The 20,536-nt window shown below is 40.7% G+C and overlaps 6 protein-coding genes across 6 annotated transcripts; 2 read left to right on the top strand and 4 right to left on the bottom strand.

Moving 5' to 3' along the window:
* Positions 1–80: 80 nt before the first annotated feature.
* Positions 81–7,472, top strand: L201_004709 (uncharacterized protein; the record flags this gene model as incomplete). Its single annotated transcript, XM_066220449.1, has 14 exons — positions 81–512; positions 590–1,177; positions 1,250–1,345; positions 1,411–2,118; positions 2,161–2,707; positions 2,763–3,226; positions 3,278–3,753; positions 3,808–4,094; positions 4,171–4,649; positions 4,737–4,924; positions 4,987–5,050; positions 5,107–5,351; positions 5,424–7,222; positions 7,306–7,472. 14 exons carry the CDS (start codon positions 81–83, stop codon positions 7,470–7,472), a joined length of 6,540 nt encoding a protein of 2,179 aa, XP_066076546.1.
* A 193-nt stretch (positions 7,473–7,665) lies between these two features.
* Positions 7,666–8,556, bottom strand: L201_004708 (uncharacterized protein; the record flags this gene model as incomplete). The annotated part of the gene is made up of 4 exons (XM_066220448.1): positions 7,666–7,747; positions 7,832–7,885; positions 8,001–8,238; positions 8,412–8,556. 4 exons carry the CDS (start codon positions 8,554–8,556, stop codon positions 7,666–7,668), a joined length of 519 nt encoding a protein of 172 aa, XP_066076545.1.
* Positions 8,557–10,584: 2,028 nt separating this feature from the next.
* On the top strand, positions 10,585–12,582 carry L201_004707 (NAD(P)H:quinone oxidoreductase, type IV; the record flags this gene model as incomplete). Its single annotated transcript, XM_066220447.1, has 10 exons — positions 10,585–10,625; positions 10,914–11,033; positions 11,107–11,235; positions 11,308–11,437; positions 11,506–11,542; positions 11,617–11,622; positions 11,694–11,711; positions 11,797–11,933; positions 12,012–12,055; positions 12,132–12,582. 10 exons carry the CDS (start codon positions 10,585–10,587, stop codon positions 12,580–12,582), a joined length of 1,113 nt encoding a protein of 370 aa, XP_066076544.1.
* Positions 12,583–13,191: 609 nt separating this feature from the next.
* Positions 13,192–14,506, bottom strand: L201_004706 (uncharacterized protein; the record flags this gene model as incomplete). Its single annotated transcript, XM_066220446.1, has 6 exons — positions 13,192–13,300; positions 13,366–13,546; positions 13,634–13,852; positions 13,945–14,115; positions 14,193–14,297; positions 14,371–14,506. The coding sequence occupies 6 exons, from the start codon at positions 14,504–14,506 to the stop codon at positions 13,192–13,194; spliced, it is 921 nt and encodes a 306-aa protein (XP_066076543.1).
* Positions 14,507–15,421: 915 nt separating this feature from the next.
* Positions 15,422–17,677, bottom strand: L201_004705 (uncharacterized protein; the record flags this gene model as incomplete). The annotated part of the gene is made up of 13 exons (XM_066220445.1): positions 15,422–15,866; positions 15,934–15,950; positions 16,013–16,141; positions 16,205–16,265; positions 16,320–16,399; positions 16,458–16,529; positions 16,597–16,796; positions 16,857–16,971; positions 17,061–17,105; positions 17,171–17,270; positions 17,334–17,398; positions 17,476–17,549; positions 17,626–17,677. 13 exons carry the CDS (start codon positions 17,675–17,677, stop codon positions 15,422–15,424), a joined length of 1,455 nt encoding a protein of 484 aa, XP_066076542.1.
* A 488-nt stretch (positions 17,678–18,165) lies between these two features.
* L201_004704 (5-aminolevulinic acid synthase) lies at positions 18,166–20,197 on the bottom strand (the record flags this gene model as incomplete). Its single annotated transcript, XM_066220444.1, has 4 exons — positions 18,166–19,453; positions 19,510–19,656; positions 19,718–19,878; positions 19,970–20,197. 4 exons carry the CDS (start codon positions 20,195–20,197, stop codon positions 18,166–18,168), a joined length of 1,824 nt encoding a protein of 607 aa, XP_066076541.1.
* Positions 20,198–20,536: the final 339 nt, after the last annotated feature.

The following is a 20,536-nucleotide window of genomic DNA, read 5'->3' as shown; positions in this document are numbered from 1 at the left end:
TATGCTATCTACTTAGTTGCACTACACAACCATAGTGGTTTGGCACGACATCAGGATTGACTTTCATAAGGCCTTTCAAGATGGATGCTTCGACTTCCTGCTCGAACGAGCTATTGCCAAGTGGTGTCGGTACCAAGATAGCCGATGCCCTTCAATCCTGGTCCTCTGGGGGCAAAGAAACCTTAAAACAGCTGATAATAGATCAGATACAACGAGCTTCGTCCTCGACAACCACCTTGGCATCAATACCGCTATCAAACACTCTCGTCAGCATTATCTCGTCGAATCTGGAACATAATGTCATCGCAGATTTCTTAGCCAAGGCGATTGAAGGATTGGACGAAAGTCAGGTGGAAGTTCTCGGTGAAGTCTTGGTAGATGTAGTAGAAATGATAGAACAGGAAAAAGAAGATAGAGTAGAAGAGAAGAAATCTAATGATGATACTGAAATGATTGATGTGGATGCCATTCCAAGGGTTATGTCTGGTCTTCCAGTAATCAAACTTTTACTTGTGGGTTCGGCAATTTCCTTAATTTCAACAAATACAGTAACCTTCACATGACTTCATCTAACATATAATATTTGTAGGAAAATAATAAACTACCTTCACATATCGCCAATCTTCTTCTAAATCCTGATAGACTTGTTGATCTTGGACTACATCCATTCCCAAGACAACCTAGAGCATTACAAAGTGCTTTAATCAAAAAGAATACCACATTATTTTTCAAGCAAAGGAAGTACAATTTAATGAGAGAATGTTCAGAAGGTTTTTCAGGTTTGATAGTACTACTTACAGGTCCTGATGCTTTACCACACTCTATCGATGAAACTTTATCCGAAAACGATTTAGATAGAAAAGCAAGAGCTAAAAGAGTTTGGTCAAAAATTATGGGTTTAATAGGTTATTTTAATCTTTCTCCACCTAGAGTATTGGATATTATACTTGAAATCGCAAGTTGTCATGTCGCTATACATTGGAGATTCTTTTTGGACCTCTTAAAACGTTCTCCTTGGGGTTCAGCAGTAAATAATATCAATCCAACAGGTAAAGGTAAAGGTAAAGCTGTAGACAAATGGCCAGATTCAGAAGTAGAAAGTATAGGTGATTCATTGCATCCTGGAGGTGATAGGGTTTTAGCTCAAGTTTTAGGCTTTAAATTCGGATTCTATCAAGTGAGTTGGTTCAGGAGGACACATGCATGTCATGATCATACACACTGACGCGACGCTACTTGTATAATCTAGAAACCAGAAGGAGGAGATACACCTATGGGTCTTACCTATATGGCAGCTCTTTTGGTCAAACATGGTTTTGTCAGCTTAGCCGACCTTCTACCTTTTGTGCGTCAATTACTCACCACACTTACCTGAAAACATCCCGCTCATGTATACTTTCTTATTATCAGCTCTCACCGGATGATTCGCAAATGGAGGAAATCAGGAAAAAATGGTATTCCTCCGTTAGCTCACGTTCTGGACCTCAAAATGCTCTTTCAAATTCCGTATTGCTAGATGACGATGCACCTGCAGCTTCCACATCGAAAGAAGCTGAATCTGGCGGACCTCCACCCAAACCACCTCCTGAACAACGAATACAACTTGCTCAAGCTTTGCTCGCTATTGGCGATTTACCTTCTGCACTGTACTTCCTCAGTAGATTTCCTTGGATCGCCCAAAGTCATACATCAATTGCCGATCTTATACTTCGAACTGTAGCTTTTGCGCTCGAAAGCCTTTATCGATTATATATGCCGCCGACGACCGATGTTGAAGGGGAAGATCTGGAAATGACAGTGATTGCACCTTCCGTTTCGTCACTCCTTAAAGAGCTTGTCCCGACTCTTCACTCTCCCCCACCTCCTGAAACTAGCTCAAAACGATTTGAATTCTTCTACCCTGATTGGCAGGAAAGTATGGAATCGTGGTCTGGCTTGGAAGACATTCATTCGAAGGGGCTAAGATGGCTTTCATTGATACGAGGTTTAGGTGGAAGAAATGCTTCAATAATGGTTAAGATTTGCCGCATCGGAGTGGCCTACTTTGCCTCTTTGCGGAAAGAAAAAGAAGCCGACTTTGATCCAAGTGGTCCAATTGAACGATCTGTCGCCCTAGAGGTAAGTGTTTACACTTTGAGAACGTATCGCTAATTCCTCCAGCCCACTGCACAGGAAATGCGACTATGGCTTGATATCACACGTATATCGCTATTACCGTCATTATCATGTTCTAGTGCAACAGCCGCTTTCGACGTCGAACTATGGTCACTACTCAGCTATTTCCCTTACACCGTTCGATATAGTCTTTATGGAGAATGGCGAGATAGTACATGTAGCTTTAAAGGTAGAAACCCTTGTCCTGTAGCGACTCATGCGGCCGGAGAATGTACCAAAGAGGTTCAAAAAGCTCTACGTCGAGTTGTATCCACTACAAATAATGGATCAGCCTCGATAGCAACTCAAGCGGAAAGACATTCAGCTAGATCGCTTGCCAAACTCAGTCATGGTAATCCTCTTTTTTTATGGACTACAGCAGTAACGCAGGTCAAGGCGTATCCCAATATTGGTCAAGCAATTGTAGACGCCGGTCGATATATGACTCAGCTGTCTTTCGATGTCGCTACTTTCGTCATGTTGGATACTTTATCGGATGACAGGGCTCAGAGGTTGAACGAGACGGGTACAGGTGTAGCTTTATGGCTTGAGCGTAAGTTGAAACGTAAACGGAATTTACCTTATAACTTATCAATGACAATTTGCAGGGTTATCCAAATTTGTTGGTGATTTCAATCGACGATATACCAATATGGATCTCGGACCTGTTTTACAATATATCATCAATCGACTTATGCGTGGTCAAGCAGGTGATCTGATCATTCTCGAAAAGTTGATGAGTACTATGTCAGGTATTGAACCTGTACCTAACGATGGTGTATCAGAAACACAACTTCAAGCATATGGTGGAGGAAAAGAAATGGTTAAAGAAGCTTTCAATGCAACTAGAATACAAATCGCTCCCCCGCCAGAACCAGGTACAGATAAACCTAAAGAGGTTCCAGTGGACAAGCTGAAGAACATCAAGAAATCTTTACCTAGATTAGTCACTGCACTCAGGGATACTAAATTAGCTATTCCCATATGGATTGCTCTGGCGCAAACTCGTCAAGCTGTAGTTGATAAATTGTCTAATACACCTATAAAGGCTATGAATTTAGTACAAGACACTGTGAGTGACGGCTATCAACCTTACTTCATACTGAGCTGACGAATTCTTCAGTGTCATACAGCTTTTATGCAATTTGGCGATTTCTTGGTTGAACAGCTATCTTCTCAAGAACAGCTTGCTGGAAGCTTATCTCTTGAGGAACTTGTTAACGAATTCGGCTTAGAATACGGTATCGCATTTCAGATATTACGACCTCGATTGAATGCAGAAATAGAACGTATCAAAGCTGAAAGAGAAGCTGATGTGAAAAAGCGCATAGAAGCTGAAAGGAAACTTAAAGATGGTCGAGTCAATTCCCCCGCTACAGAGAATAGCGCTCTTCCCGCCACTCCCCCGAAAGCTGCAACACCCCAACTTGACGGAGATGACGTGGTGATGGACGAGATCAACCCAGAGCAATTGAATGGAGAAACCATGCCTGTGCCTAAGAATGGTGGGAAAGCCAAACCTTGGTGGCCCCCTGCAATGACCGCAACAATGAGACAAGCCAAAAATCTATTACCGGATGAGGTCTCTTCTATCCTTGGGTGAGCTATTCCGCTCTCTGCACAAGGATCTAGCTAATTCAATGTGTATTGTAGTGCACCATTCTTTGTCATATTTTGGCACCTCACCATGCCAGATATCGCATTTTCAGCTGAATCATATGATGAAGCCATCAAATCGATCAACCGGAATATATCTGTCGTATCAGGTTGGAGAATTATGGCAAAAGACAAGGTAGCTGTATCCGAGCAACAAGCCGAGTTGACTAGATTGAAGAACAGAGTGGCCGTTCTTACCAAAGAGAAGGACTCGCATGGCAAAGAAGTGAATGCTATCGTTAAGCGAAGATTAAAAGCTGAAAGCTCTAAATGGTTCGGCAGGAGTAAGTATTATCGTGCGAATTCTGTCAAATACGATACTTTGAGCTAAGAGCTAATCGATTTATCGACAATTATTAGGTGTGGTGGAAAAGAGTCAGCAAGTTCAATTGGCTTCATACTTACATCAATACTGTTTCTATCCAAGAGCAATTTTGACACCAAGTGATGCAGTATTTGTAGCAAAATTCATCAGAACAGCACATGATTTAGGTACAATTGGATTTTCAACTTTATTTGCATACAACAACTTTTTCAATGATAATTTAGCTGCTTGTATATTTTCATGTACAGATAGTGAAGCAAGGAATTTAGGTAGATGTTTATCTGCGATATTAACAGATTTAGATTCTTGGCATAGAGATGAGAAAAAATACAAAGTTGAAGCTTTAGGTTTACCTGAAAATGATCAATATCCTCAAAAACAAGAAGAAGGAAAGGAAGAACCAAAAACTTTACCTGGAATGACGTTTAGACGTGGTACTGGTGCACCTTTACGACCAATGAAATGGCATGAATTCAAGAACTATTATGCTAAATGTCATAACGCTCTGACTACTGTAAGTTTGACTATCTCTTTTATCAATTCTTACAGAGTCAGTTAATGTATGTGAAAATATGTCCGCTGACCCTGCACTTCTGATTAGGCATTGATCTCATGTTGGTCTGAAGCGGAATTTATGCACAATAAGAACGCTATTATCGTAGCTTTACAAGTCATCAAATTTTTCCCTATAATGGACACTAACGGTAAAGCTGTCGAAGATGCTGTAAAGAGATTGCAAAATGGTGAAAATGGTGAAATTACCAATGATCTGAAAATGATGTGTCTCTCGTACGTTCCTGTCGTCCGATCGTAATATATTGGCCTATTGGCTAATTCGGATTGTGCTGCAGCTTCTTATCTGGTTTGAAGAAACGACAGGCTACTAGACCTTATATTTCTCCTGCTAAATTCCATGTAAGTATTGCCATGAATGTACCATAATAGCATACTAATCCTACAATTGCGCTTAGCCTGGTGGACAACGTGCAGCCCAAGCTGCTCAAGCTGCGCTGGCCAAGAACGCACCCAAAGGTCCTAGAACGACCGATAGTCCTGGCCCTAATGGAGATGCTACGCCGTTAGCCACTAATGGTGGCTCGACACCTGTATCCACAGCTTCTAACCTAAGCGATCGTGAGAAGATTCGTCAGAAATTGGAGGAAAGCAGATCTAAATCAGCTGCAAACGCTACCGCACCTGCCAAAGAAGAGATTAAGTGAGTCTCGCGTTCTTAACATCTATTCAACAAGATCTGCCCGACGGGATTTTAGCTGACTATATTGAGTAGAGGTACCCCAGAACCAGCTGCACCAATATCAAACGCTGGTACACCTATTGCTTCTCGGGCAGCTTCACCTGCACCTGTGCCTCGACCTGCGTCTCCTACGGTAGCTCCACCGCCTACTCGAGCTTCGGCTGCTCCTTCAGGTCCTTCAGCTTCTGCTCGATCTGCCTCTGATAATAGAAGTACACCAACCCCATCCGGCCCATCTATCAAAGGCGCAGCAGAAAGAACAGGTGGTTCCTCGTCTACGTTATCCATGGGTCCTCCGACAGATTTGTCCGTTGATGAAGCTCGTGCTGCTGCTAGGGCTAAGAAATTCGGTATCAAACGACCTGCACCACCTCCTTCATCCGCGTCTCCTGTTCCAGCTCCTGCACCCACTCTTCCTCCTGCGCCAGTGGTCCCAGTCGTACAAGCAACAGCAGAAACCAGTAGACCTAAATCGCCCACACCAGCATCATCAAGACGAACATCGCCGGCACCAAGGACACATAGAAGTGGTAGTGTGGAATCGAGAGCCAGTGTAGGCTCAAGAAGATCTACCAGACGGGACAGAGATGATCGCGATCGAGATCATAATCGTGATCGTGATAGAAATAAAGATGTTGATTGGGATAGGGATAGAGATAGAGATAGAAGAAGAGGTAGAGATGACAGAGATCGTGATAGGGAGAGAGACAAACCACGTGATCTACCTCCTCATGCGGGCGTAGATGAAGCGGATAGAGATCGAAGAAAGCAAGAAGATCTATTACAAGCTAGACATGACAGATTAGCTGCGTCTACCTCTGACGAAAGAAGAGAATCTAGACGTGGTTCAAAAGATGGTAACACAAGTGGAAGTCACCGAAGGGTATCCGATAGAGATGATAAAAAACCGAATACCGCCAGTAATAGAGATAGAGAAAGGGGTGTAAGGGACGATAGAGGTGGAAAAAGGAAAAGAGATGAAGAACCCAGAAGAATCGACGAACCACCCAATAGTAACGCATCTTCTTCCAGAAGAGAAAGGGATACTGGACGTGATCGTGACCAAGAACGAGATCGAAGACATGAAAGACCTGATGATAGAGATCGAGAAAGGGATAGGGATGGAAGAAGTAATAATCCGAACAATGATAGGAGAGAGAGGGATCCCAGGGATGATCGTGATAGCAGAGACAGGCGTGGTGGACCATCAAGAAATGATCGAGATACAAGAAACAATAACAGTAGACCTTCACCCAGAGACAATAGTGCTCCTCAAGGTAACAGAAGATCAACACCTCCTCCCCCTCCTTCAGCTACTGCTCCTTCTGATCGCAATAAACCGACCAATTCCTCTACGACCGACAACAATGATCGAACCCCAAAAAGAGATAACGCAGCAAAGGAATTACTACCTTCTCAACCTCCAGCTAAAACCGATCCGCCAGCTGAATCTTCCGATAGAATAGTTGAAGCTCCAAGACAAACTAGATCTTCCATTCCTTCGCCGTCAATGAATACCAATATCAACAATAGCAATAATACACCCAATGCCAGCAGATTAGCACATGCTTTACCACCAAGACCGGGAGCGGGAGCACAAAATTCGCCTGCTCCCAATAGTGGTGGAGGTAGTAGAGGTGGAATTGCACCTAGTTTAGCATCTAGAATGGGTGGTCCACCTGTTTCTGATCGCGATCGGGATAGGGAAAGGGACAGAGATAGGGATCAAAGAAGACCACAATCTCCACCTTTACCACCAAGACAAAGGTCAAATGATGTTAGAGATGGTGGTAACGATAGTTATGTAGATCCTAGAAAGAGGACTTTAGCTGGTAAGTCTGACAAACGCCCTTATCTTGCTTCCGCCAGATCAAGTATGAACAGAATCAGCTAATTATTGTATGATCACCAATAGAAACTGGTCCTCCAACAAGAGAAGAATCACCAGGTGCATCCAAAAGAGTCAAAATCGATCGCGAGCGTGCGAGAGGTGGGAATGATCGAGGTGGAGGAGGTGGAGGAGGAAGAAGGGAGGGGGGACCCGGAGGTAGATTGTTCGAAAGTGCTATGAGAGATAAATAGGTGTATTTAAATTCATACCTTGCTTTGTATCTTGCTCGGTAGATGCACACAAATAAATCACAGCAGACCGATAACTCCTTCAACTGTAAACAATAATAATTCACATTGTTTCGTAATCTATCTGCTACATAATATTAAACCCTCGACGCCCAAGCTCAAATGAGACAATTTATACTTATACTTCTACATCAGACTACGGTTTATACTCGTACTTTTTGAGATCTTCAATACTGACCCCTTTCAAGGCTGTGAGGGATGTAGAAGATAGGTCGACACTGTATATGAGAAATATTTGAGAGTCAATCGTGCGTATTTCGTTGGTGATGGGTAGCAGGTTATCAGAGAAGTGGATAACTTACCGAGGTACGACTTTTTCACCTAATTTATCAGAAGCTAACATTGCTTCTTTCCATCTATCAGGTGATTTGATAGATAAACGGCGGTACGTTAGTAGACATCCAACTCCAAGTTTGAGAGAAAAAGGAAGTATCACTTAGACGAAATTAACTTTAGTCTATAGAAACTAACCTATTAACACATAAACACCATCTACAACCATCTTTTAAACCTGGGAAACCTGGTCTTTGAGTAATTAAATCATTACCTTTATTTTTTGAATAATCTAAAAATTCTTTGGTTACTATACCACCAATAAAATGATGTCCTGGATCTTGTTCATTTCCCCAACAATATCCATCTCTTTGATATCCTGTTGGATGAGTTGAATCTCCTTCTTTCGTATGTGGTTGTAAAGGTGAATGTAAAACTATATAAAAAATTTGAACAATGTTCAAAATCGAAATAAAAATATCAGTTAAATTGCAAACAAAACACTATGTTTATATCCTGATATTATACAGTACATGATATTTATACATATCTAGGTAGACCCCAGATTATCTTTTCCTATACTATACTTTAAAAGCTCATACAACGTACCATTCAATTTAGCTTGATCTAAAACCATTGTAGTAGCTGATCTGACACCGATATTTGAGATCGAATTGGGTAAGATACTTTGTAAACGATTGTTTAACAATGTAGATAACGTCAATGGAATTGAAAGTAACGATCTTAGATTCATCGTCGTCTAAAGCTGAAAGATGAGAACTTCTCAAGACTGGAGAAATATCAGTATGTATTTTTACAGCGATCGAATTCAACCATCTTAAACCTATCGGTGCTTCATGGTGAATGCCATAATAACAACAAGTACGTCATGTCATGTCATATTTAACATCATTTTTAGCTTCTTCCTCCACATCTCCCCTGCTGTATCTACTTTTCTGTAAGATAGTACTGGTACATATACGTGAATAAGAAAGGGATGATAATAATGCTAAATCAAGCGGCTAATCTGGATACATCATATTCCTATGCATGGAAAAACAATTTTATATATAGTGTATACAATTTCTATATTTCTCTATTCGTTCATTGCTAGACTTGAAGACATTCTACCAATCCGTTCTATCTGTCTTCTATGGTTTTCTAATATGGTTTTGTGGGTATGCAATTCTGTTTAAGCAACAGTTTTACCTTTAACAAAGGTAGCGACAAAGTTGGAGAAGTACTAGATGTATACGTCGATGTTAGCGCTCAGCCTCTAAAGTGCAAAAATTTTATGTATAAGATATGCTTAACTCACTTTTCCTTGGTGTTCAGCAACTTTAAGATCATTTTCAGTAGGTTGTAAATGACCATCAGCAGCGGCAACAGTTGAAGCACCGTAAGGTGAACCACCTTGAACAACATCGACACCACCAACTGAAGGATCAGAGTAACCTGTTGGAACGTAAACTAAACCGTGATGGGCAAAGAATGGGAATGTAGTGATGATGGTAGATTCGTGACCTGAATGTTGACCTGCAGCTGAGGTGAACATTGATACCTAGCAAAAGCAATAAGCCAGGGTATATCAGCCATTTTGGATATTTCTCATAAATGAAATATCGACACGGATACTCACGAATTTACCAACTAAACCACCTGAGGCCCAAAGTCCACCTGTAGCATCGAATAAAGCTGAGACTTGGGCTGGAACTCGACCGTATCTAATATGGTGATGATTTCAGTTTTTGTATTAGATATCGAAGTACAGTTGCAACATGAGTACTATGCTTACCGAGTTGGGGCACCGATGATGATACCGTCAGCTTCTTTAAGAGCTTCTGGGGTAGCGACTGGGTATTTTGGAGCTAAAGAACCACCAGCGTACATCTTTTCGAGGACTTCCTTAGGAAGGGTTTCTTGGCTATGTGGTAGAAAAACGCCATAAGCCCATTGATCTCCTCCACTTGGATCCATTAGTGGGTGAATACTTACACGAAGTATGGTTTGACGATAGCACCGGTAGCTTGAGCACCTTTTATGACACTTTCAGCAAGGGCACCAATGTGACCGTAAGTGGAGTAGAATACAACAGCGATGATAGGTTTAGCAGCCCTATGATATTGTTGATCAGCAACCGATGTCTTTCAGAATTTGCCATTCTACTGATAGATCCGCACTTACATTTTGAATGTTTTGTTTTGGTTTCTGATGTATGGTAGATGAGAAGGCGGTTAGAGAAAGTCTTTTTTTTCGTTGTTTTCTGTCTATCGAAGGAAGATAAAGCAAATGAATCACTGATTAGTATTTATATGATCTTTTTATTGCTTTGCGTCGAAATATCTTGATTGATCCATGAAACACCGTAGTAACGCCAATTGTTATGAGCTTACTAAATCCATCTCATGTTTTTGTATATCTATATCGCGACTTTCCTTTTTGGTCCATTTTATCTCACAACAAGACAAAGTGTACGGTTGTAGAAGGGTTGTTTAAAGCCATGTGCAAGCTTATTAATCTATTATTCCGCCGGAAACGGTGAAAAGATCAATGACGACGTTTCGAAGCCGCCGGAGTTGCTGTAATGTTTCGTTTGCCTAAAGGATGCCTTTGTGGTTTTTCGTTAATTAGGCATGTCGAAAGGTACCGGATCAAGTAAGATTAGAAGCTCGAATGTTCCTTTGTTTTGCTTTTTAAGGGTAGGATTATATATATACCATATAATTACTCAGGTAGTGTACCTGACGAATAATATGTCAACATTACGCCCAGATTATTTAGCATGATTGAGACTAATTTTGATAGATCCCATCTTTGTTGTTGGTAAGCAGATTCGTGACAAATCCAAAAAGAGAATTGTTTCAAACTAACAGTATTTTCATGAATCGTCTATCTTCCTGAAAGTAAAAACGATTGCGATTGTTGAATATAAGCTTGACACATAAACTTTCAATCTTCGTTGACTGCTTTAATCGTAAGGATATCCCAGCATCAAGTCTATTATACTGTTAGCTCGACCGCGATCAAAATGTCAGTATAGCCCAGCTTACACGGATCGAAATATTAGTTCTGGTGTAACAGCATGATCTAACAAGCTGACACCTTTTCTAGGTCTACCAAAGCAGTTATTGCCGTAGCTTTCTATTCAACCTATGGTCACATCGATGCACTTGCTGCGGAGGTGATTAAAGGTGCTGAATCAACCGGAGCTATCGTTAAGCCTTATGTCATGTAAGCGTTTTTTTTCCCTAAGCTTCTGTATGTCAGCAACAGCAGAATACTGACTCGAAAGTCAATTTAATAGTCAAGAAACCCTTCCCCAAGAGGTACTCACCAAGATGTACGCCAACACATCACTTCAATCTAAATATCCTGCTATCAAACCAGAAGATTTGAAGGAGATTGATGGTTTAATTTTAGGTGCTCCTACTAGGTAGGTCACGCATCCTTCTGGTGGATTACCTATTGGGCTCTCCAGGGAACTGACAGTCTGATCGCGGCATAGATACGGTCGACTTCCTAGTCAAGTTGATGCCTTTTTCGATCATACTGGTGGATTATGGGCTGCAGGTGGTTTAGTAGGGAAATTTGCTACTCTTTTCACCTCTGCTGCTGGTCAACATAGTGGGCACGAAGTAAGTAACGTTCGCCTCCGATACAGCAAAGTCACTCTTCCCGTACTTACGGAATATATCGTCTATAGTCAACTGCTTTGACTACTTTCCCTTTCTTCGCCCATCGTAAGTATCCCGTTAACTCATTTTCCTCTTACAAATTAACAGTTTTACTGATAATGATCTAATCCTTTTTTTAGACGGTAGTAAGTCTTTATTCTCTACATGAATCGGCATTCAAATAGCTTATTTTTGTGTGTACTTCGGGGGTGAACAGTGTCATACGTACCAATTGGTGAGTTAATTGCCTCTTCGACTCACCGGTCGCCGATCAATATTCAGACTATATTGGGACTAATCATATAATTTTGCCATTTCAGGTTACTCCAATCCATTACTAGGTGAAATTGAACCTGTACAAGGTGGTTCACCATATGGAGCGTCAACTGTTGCAGGTGCAGATGGAAGTCTACAGCCAACCGCTACTGATCTCAAGATCGCTGAGCATCAAGGTAAAGTAAGTTGAAATCCATCATGTTTCCTGTCAAATCGGCTACATGACCCGTTACTGACTGGATCTTTTCCTGATTCTCAGTACTTCGCCAATTTTGTTGGAACTTTCGTTAAAGGAAGACAAGCGTAAGATATTATAGTTCCTGAATTTAATATGAAACCACAAGCAAGATGTGACTGACCATTGGTATTTGCTTAATAGCGCTACTTCAGCTTCCACTTCAGCCTCGGCTCCTGCCGCTGTTCCCGCTGGTACTTCTTCGGCCAAAGCAGTTCCAGATCTCGCCCCACCTTTACCAGTTGGCACTACCACCCTCACTGGTACCTCTAAATCCGGTTCAGAGAAAATCGCTGGCGAACCTGTACCTGCAGCTGAAACTGAAAAGGAAACAAATGGTTATTCAGTAAATGACGCCACTGAAAAATCAACTGCTGATGCTGCACCTGCTCAAGCTTCTGGTGCATCCACTCCAGGAACAACCAAAGCTACCGCTACTCCAGCAGAAAAAGCGACTCCAACAGAAAAGGCAGCTCCGGCTCCTACACCTGCACCTGCTGCCACAACAGCATCAGTTCCAGCTAAAAAAGCTGAACCAAAGCCAAAGAAAAAAGGTTTCTTCTCTTGTTGTGGCGATTCTGGTATCGATAAATAAATTCTTGGTATGCCGGAGATAGTAGATTTAGAGATATGCTTTTTATAATAAATAGACATGCTGCGGAATCGGATGAATTGTGTTACTTATTTTACAAAAAGGCTCGTCATTGTGGGTTTGGCTCTATTACTTGTGGGGAATTGATTATCAGTGTTGAGCCGAGTATGAGGTGTTGGTCAAACCTACCATATGAAAGGGATTTCCTTACTTTTATTTGACAGATTTAGGCTGTTTCAGTTCACACAGTTCTGTTGCGCTAAATGTGATAGCTATTTTCAGCTAAATTGTACAGGCATACTTACCAAATACTCCATCAGGTCAGATACATTGGAATAGCTGATTCAACTTGATTAACTTATTAAGTCCATTGAACGAATGCTCACAGCCCGATCTCGCTCTACGACTTGTCTGACCTGTGAAGGCTAGACTAAGTAAATCTTGATTGCGCAGCGGATTTGATCAGTATATATAGGTTAGTACGAATGTAGATAACACAAATGACTGCATAAGATCTGTTGCTTTTATCATTATTACTTCTCACATATTTCAACGCGCCAGAAAAGACAGACTATCCAGATGATCTTTAGTATTTGTGGGGAGAGTTAAAATCTAGAATTGTAAAAGTTCCTTGATACCTTTATCGTTCTTTGCCCAAGTCTTGAAATCCCATGCGCCCGGTGCAGCATCTAAAGAGGCTTTGACATCCCTTGTGATTCGTCTAGATCAATTACAGTCAGTATATGTTTACAATATTTTATAGCCAATGAATGGAAGATGACTTACTTTTCAATGAATAAGTTCCAGTTAAGCCACATTTCTTCACCTAATTGTTTCTTCATAGCTTCAGAATGGAAATATTCTTTAGTCAAATGAAGGGTATCAACCTTTTTACCACTGATTTCAGATAAGATTGAAGCTATCTCAGAAGTTGTCTCTTCACCTGTTACAGCATAGATATCTTTACCTGTTGCATATAGAGCATATCACTGCCGTTAGCAACAAGGTCTTTTCTAGGGATATCTCATATGAGTTCGAAAAGGTAGAGACTTACCAATCCATTTATCAGGGTTCTCGAAAGCTGTTCTAGCCCATAAACCAGTTTGACAAACTGGGACACCGTAATGTTTCGTATCATCGAGTAAAGGTAATAATAAAGTGTATGACCCATCATCTTTAGCTTGGATCAATTTGAAGTTTGAGATGTTTTCCCAATACGCGGTCATGACAAGATTTGTGATTGGGATATCATTTTGGGAAGCCCATTTGGATGCTATGTGAGAGGTAATATTGTTAAGTTAGCTCGACCCTTGATGAGAAGGGGATTAAGGAATGACATATACGACTGAAATATGGAATACTTACCATCAGCTTTGGATTGCCAATGAGGAGCTTGAGTATTTTCATCCAAGGATGAGTAAACGACATGCTTGATACCAGCATCTTTAGCAGCTTTCATAGCATCTGTCACTTGTCTAATTTCTTCTTTGGTTGTAGCTTCAACATTGTAATCTTGAGCTGCGTAAATACCCCAGACTGCCAGGAAAGATAAAACAGAAATAATGGTCAATTACTACATAAATCAAAGCAAACCGAGATGATGGTGAGCTTACAATCAGCGTTGATGAAAACACCGTGTGCACCTTTGAAAGTATCTTTGTATGTGTTAACATCGCTCAAATCAGCTTGAGCAATTTGAGCACCTTTCATTTTGAGTGCTGAATAGATGGGAAAGGTATTATTAGCTACCATTAATTTCAAGATTGCATGAAGTAAGTATTGTTAACATACCAGTAGCACCTTTACCTTGAGTATTTCTAGTTAAAGCTACAACTTTGAAACCGGATTCAAGTAATGAATCGACAACTGAAGAACCTTGTGCACCAGTAGCAGTGAATACCACGATGGTTTTATCTTGGTTGGACATTTTTGAGTATGATTGATTGATTGATTTGTTGAATGTGATGATAGTTTTAGGTTGTTAGTCAATTGAATTGATGTGCAGAATGGAAGTTGATTGATGTGTTTGATGAATGAAGGAAAAAAAAGTAGAAGAACGATGCGTATTTACATGGTATATATACCTTTTTTTTGAAAGTGAAGGGACGGACTATGAGAAACATCTTGAGTATGAGTACACCGTCATGTGTGTGAATGAAACAGTAATCAGCAGGAATGTTTAGTCATTTGGTCTCAATAACGGGCTGATTGGATTGATAATTCTGTGTTATACCTGCATGGGCAGTAAGAAGTCGTACTCACATTAAAACGCCGTCAAGCGGGCATAAGAAGAGAGAAAACAGTTTATTGATTAGATTGATCATCATATCATTTCATAATCAGGCACTGTAACAATCTTAGAACGCTTACATGATCTTATCGGTCTCACCTCGGACAATCGGAAATACCTCGGCGGATTTTAACTGCTTTGTGAAGATAAGATAAAATCGATAATCAAGACATCAAAGATCTCCACCATAATTTGTAGATATGTACATGTTGAACATATCATCACCGTATACCAGCTTACGTGTCCGAATGATGAGTCAGAAACCTTACAGAGAGTTGCAACAGTAGAATCCGATTATGGGACTCAAAGGAGACACGATAAATCGTCATTACTCATCAACTCGCGGTTCATTCCAGCATCATTTCGCATTATATTACACCTTGGACACCTATGTTAGAGCGATTTCAGCTCGGCTTCATGAGTAGATGTATGCCCGAAGCTGACCAGTATCTGGCTGTACAACTACATCACAGCACTCTACCCAGAGAAGAGGAGTGATTTGAATAGGAGATATACACGGGAAATACATCGGTTTCCAGCCATAGTGACAATCTATAGTCTAACACCACCTCTCCTAGTATCATTTTCGCTTCTGTCCATCCAATCAATCTCATCTCTAACATGGTGCTGACTTTGGGTATCTCTTTCACCTCTTACTTTTTTCCCTTCATCACTTGAACCTGAACCTGATCCCAATACATCTTGTTCAGTCAATTCGTACGCTTCTGGACCGTCTTCATCGTCATCATCATCATTGGGAAATTTACTTCCGCCACCTTGTTGTAATTTCGAGTATCCTCTCTCTTCAGCATCAACTTGTTTGTCTTTGTTCAATTCCGCATTTTTACCTGAATTGGAGTATAATGAAACTAAGAAAGTTATAATCAGGTATAACAAGAATGAGAGTGAAAAGTCGAATAAGGCATATGATACGTGATCAATACCCATTCCATCGGCATTTCGTAGCTCCTCATCTGTTGCTGACATGAAGAGGGTGCTAGTGAGATCAAAGGATGTCAGCCGACGATGTCACGTAGTTCATGAAATGACAAAAAGTTGCTCACCCTCCCAATGTCAAAAGCTGTTGAAGGAGACTCAAGTGTTAGCTACTGCTTGCTTTCTCATCGCCTAGAGCTGACTCACATATGGTGGCAAATGCTGGAAGATCCTGACTGTTCCAGGTGGAGTGGGCTTGTCATTCAGTACAAAGCATACTTCCACTAGTCGCAAGGTTCCGGCAGCAATGAGCGCGTAACCGAATAGACCGTGAATCTGCAAAAATCGATAATCAGCATCATTCTGGTTAGACTTTTGGCTTATATTGTTTTCACTAACCTTAGAAGAGATCATCAAAGCTTGTTCATGTGCACTCATACCCCAGCCTGTCATGATGATACTGCGGATGATAAGATTAGCTTTCGCATCGTAGCCAGATGTTCCATGAGCTTACATGACAGCAGGAACAAAAGACCTCTTTCCATTTCTACTCAAAAATATACCCAACATACCACCAGCCCACCATAATACACCCTATCGACATCAATATCAGCTGATGACTTTGCAATAAAGATGTGCACAAATAGCTCACCATCATAGTATGTTGCATATCCTTATGGGTCCAAGGTCCACCATGATGTTCAGTGAACGTATTGATAATACCCTAACGAATGAACACATCAGCTTCTTATGCACCATGGACGTACCTGACGAAGCTGAATTCTACTTACCCATACCATGATTACAGAACTATCTAACATTTCTTGACTCCTTCCAGTCCTTTCTAGCCATTTGTGTCCGACTTGTAACATTATAACCATAATTGCTGCGTAGCCTATAAATGCTGAACCCATAATATAATGCGCAGCACATTGACCTAAATCACCTCCTCGACAGTATCCTAATGCAGTTACCACACCAAATAGCATTTCTAGAGTCGAACAAGTCAGTATGATACCTCATTCAAGGAGTGGAAGATGAGAAAGCTTACGAGTCCAACCTAATATAGGGAACACTTTCCCTATAACTGAATGGAATGGTATTATCCAAGGCCTAATTTTCTTTTCTGAAATGTGCAATTTTAGAAATATTCCTAATCCAACTTGCTATTGGTAGATGATCGCAATAATCAGCCATATATTTCGTATTACGTCCCTTCGAAGTCATCATGTGATGGGAACATCACCATACTTACAGTAAGAAGCACCCATGTTATGATTTTAGCCATTAAGCCATGCACCTGTGATTGCAATTCAGAGAGCGTATAAGCTGGCTAAGCATACGATTTTACTCTGGATAGCTTACAGTTGCAGGGTACTCTCTTCCTCCATGATGATGACCTAACCAAGCTGCAGCTAGAGTCGCGACTGCATTGAAAGATTGTAAAGTTACATGGTATTTGGATCTGATTATAATGTTAGTAAGCTTATGTAGTTTCCGGATCGTTCTAGAATGAGAAATAGCTTACTTTGATAAACCTAGTACCATACCTATAGGGAACGAGATACCCCATAAGAATGTCTGTAGACCTCCCTATCAAAGAATCAAAAGAGAATGATTAATTAGGAAGTCTAATGCGACCACAACTCAGTCGATTGCGCTCAACTCACATGAATGTATATTATCGCATCTATAGGTACTCCAGGATCTATCTGGGTGATATTATGATGTTCATGTGCTCTGGCTATATGATCAACACGTATCAATATGATTTGATTTCCGACATCGCAAGCTCATGGTGGAGAGGCAGAATTACTTACCAATACTAGCACATAAGACGATAGTCAAAGCGAATAACGCGATCTTTGACATTTTTGGCTTCCTTTTTCCTTGCTTTCCCAATCGTGTACCAGCTTGCTCCTCAGACTGTTTCTTCCTTTTCAGCTCTTGATCCGATCGCTGTTGATATATTGGCGAGAAAACTACAACAGTATGAATGAGAAAGAATCTAATGTGCAATTGATCTATTTTTATTGTTCCCAATCTATGCACATTTTGATTATCTGCTTACGTAGACCGCGAGAATGGGTCCCAACTTAAGCGGCTAACTCCGAAAATGCTGCTGGCCAATGACCGGTTTCTCTATTCTAACGGTAAGAACCGAATGATCTGAAAACATAACCATCAATCTGGTAGAATATGCATATGGATTGAACATGTAAATAAACCAAGATGTTCAAGATCTCGCAAGAAAATCACATATTCTATCTAGATCGAAAGTGAAAAAAAAAGGATTTAAACAGAAAAAAGAAGAAGAAAGGCGATTTGTTGAAGCGATCATTTTCAGAATCTAAATCTGCCTAGACATAAGGGATAGAAGCTAGAGCAGGACCAGCATCAGCACCTAAAAGATGAGTTAATCTTTTTTGTGCAACTTCTACAGCTTGATCTTTTACGATTCCCTTTTCACCTTTTGTTAATCTTTGTGGAGCAGAACCATCGTTTAAACCTAATTGTTTATCTGACCAAACATTTTCAGGTGGTATAGAACCTGGTGCTCCTACACCTGCTCTACCACCAATGGCTTTCCAATCTGATATTCTCTTGAGGTTTAATTTGTTGAATACAGAATTGACTGAATCAACTAAATGCTTAATTTGTTCAGTTGAGTGTCCAGGTGTAGGTGTAATTCTTAATCTTTCTTCACCAACAGCAACGGTTGGATAATTGATTGACTGAACATAAATTTGATGTTCTGATAATAACATATCGGATGCTTTCTTAGCTAATTCAGCATCACCAACCAAAACTGGAATGATATGTGATGGATTAGGTACAACTGGAATATCCAATTCATCTAATTGTTTTTTAACTTCTCTGGTATTGAGTTGTTGTAATCTTCTATCACCTTTGTATTCTCTTTGATAAGCAATTGAAGCTTGGGCACCAGCAACGATGGCAGGTGGAAGGGAAGTTGTGAAGATGAATCCAGGAGCATAAGATCTAACAACATCAACTAGATCGGATGAACCGGCAATGTAACCACCAACTACACCATAAGCTTTACCAAGGGTACCGGTAATGATGTCGATTCTATCTTGAACACTTCCTTTGACTGGTTCAGAGGAAAGTCGAGTGGCGTTATGAGCATCGTAATCGAGGTGTTCGGCAACACCAGCACCGTTAGGACCGTACATTCCGACGGCGTGTACTTCATCTAAGAAAGTGATAGCGCCGTATTTATCGGCGAGGTCACAGATAGCTTCGATGGGAGCGACCGATCCACACATTGAATATACACTTTCGAAAGCGATCAATTTAGGTGTTTCTTTGGGTACAGCTTGAAGTTTGGCTTCCAAGTCAGCCATATCGTTGTGTTTGAAGATGACTTTCTTGGCTCCCGAGTGTCTGATACCTTGGATCATGGAAGCATGGTTCATTGAATCGGAGAAAATGACACATCCAGGTAATTTGGCCCCGATAGTCGCAAGACATGCGTCATTGGCGACGTAACAGGATGAGAATACAAGTGCAGCATCTTTTCTATGAAGAGAAGCTAGTTCGTCTTCAAGTGAAAGATGTAATGCACCATTACCAGCGATGTTTCGGGTACCTCCTGCTCCTGCACCGTACCGATCGAGTGTACGTCTATGGAGACAATCAGCTAAGTCATTCATCGATATATACAAAGCTGAGTAACTCACTTCATGGTACCAAGCACCACTGGATTCTTACTCATACCTAAATAATCATTCGCACACCATACATTGACTTCATCTTTCACGTTGGAGGTATGGGCGATGGTAAATTTGGCGGCGAGTCGATTGATGTTGTTAAAGTATCGATATGACCTATTTCCACGACGAGTCAATCACCGCATTGACATGATCGAATGACAAATGTTTAACTCACTTGTCTTTGTGTTTCTTTTGCAATTCAGCATCATAGAACTTCTCGTAGTTGAATCTGCCTACATCACGAGCAGTTTCCTTCACATTTACAGCAGCTTCTCTAGCAGCTTGAGCGTGTGGGCATTTAGCAGCTTCAGCGTTGTTGAATGACACATTCTTTTGCTATCAAACCCACAATGATCAGCGCTTTGACCTTTTTTTGGAGTGGCAGATCGGAAGAGGATAGAGGCAAGGTTTGATTGATAAAACATACTTTATGCATTTCTTCAACTTCTCTATTTCCAGCGACAGAAGCATAAGTTCTAGCTTGTGAGATTGAAGCTAATTTTGGACCCATCATAGGACAAGTCATAGCTTTTGCGGTTAAGCTTGAAATATTCGAATTTACATTGGTTGATGCCATCGATCGAAGTGATGATGCAGTGGAGTGTCCTAAAAAAGGACAAACTCCAGAATATCTCAATAATGAAGTTACTTGCATCTTGATAGATGGTTGATTATGTATAATTTATGATCGCGCGATGATATGAATATGTAAAGGAAAAGATTATAGGTCAAAAGAGGATAAACAAAAAAAAAAGAAAAGAGAGAGAGAGGAGATGTACGATCAAGATGATGTTTTATGAAAAAGATCAAAATAGTCTATCTGGCATGCATGCATGCATCAAATTCCATTAGCGAGTCGTATAGTAAAATTACCATTATTAAACGGCAATTAACGAATTACAAAATTCCCTAATAACCCTCAACATAATCAATACAAAGTTTCCTGATACTGGTAATTCGGAATGCCATAATAAGCGCAAATCACCAAATCATT

The sequence above is a fragment of the Kwoniella dendrophila genome, chromosome 6, assembly GCF_036810415.1.
Source record: "Kwoniella dendrophila CBS 6074 chromosome 6, complete sequence".
Taxonomy (NCBI): Eukaryota; Fungi; Basidiomycota; class Tremellomycetes; order Tremellales; family Cryptococcaceae; genus Kwoniella; species Kwoniella dendrophila.
This window is presented reverse-complemented; position numbering and strand designations above follow the sequence as displayed.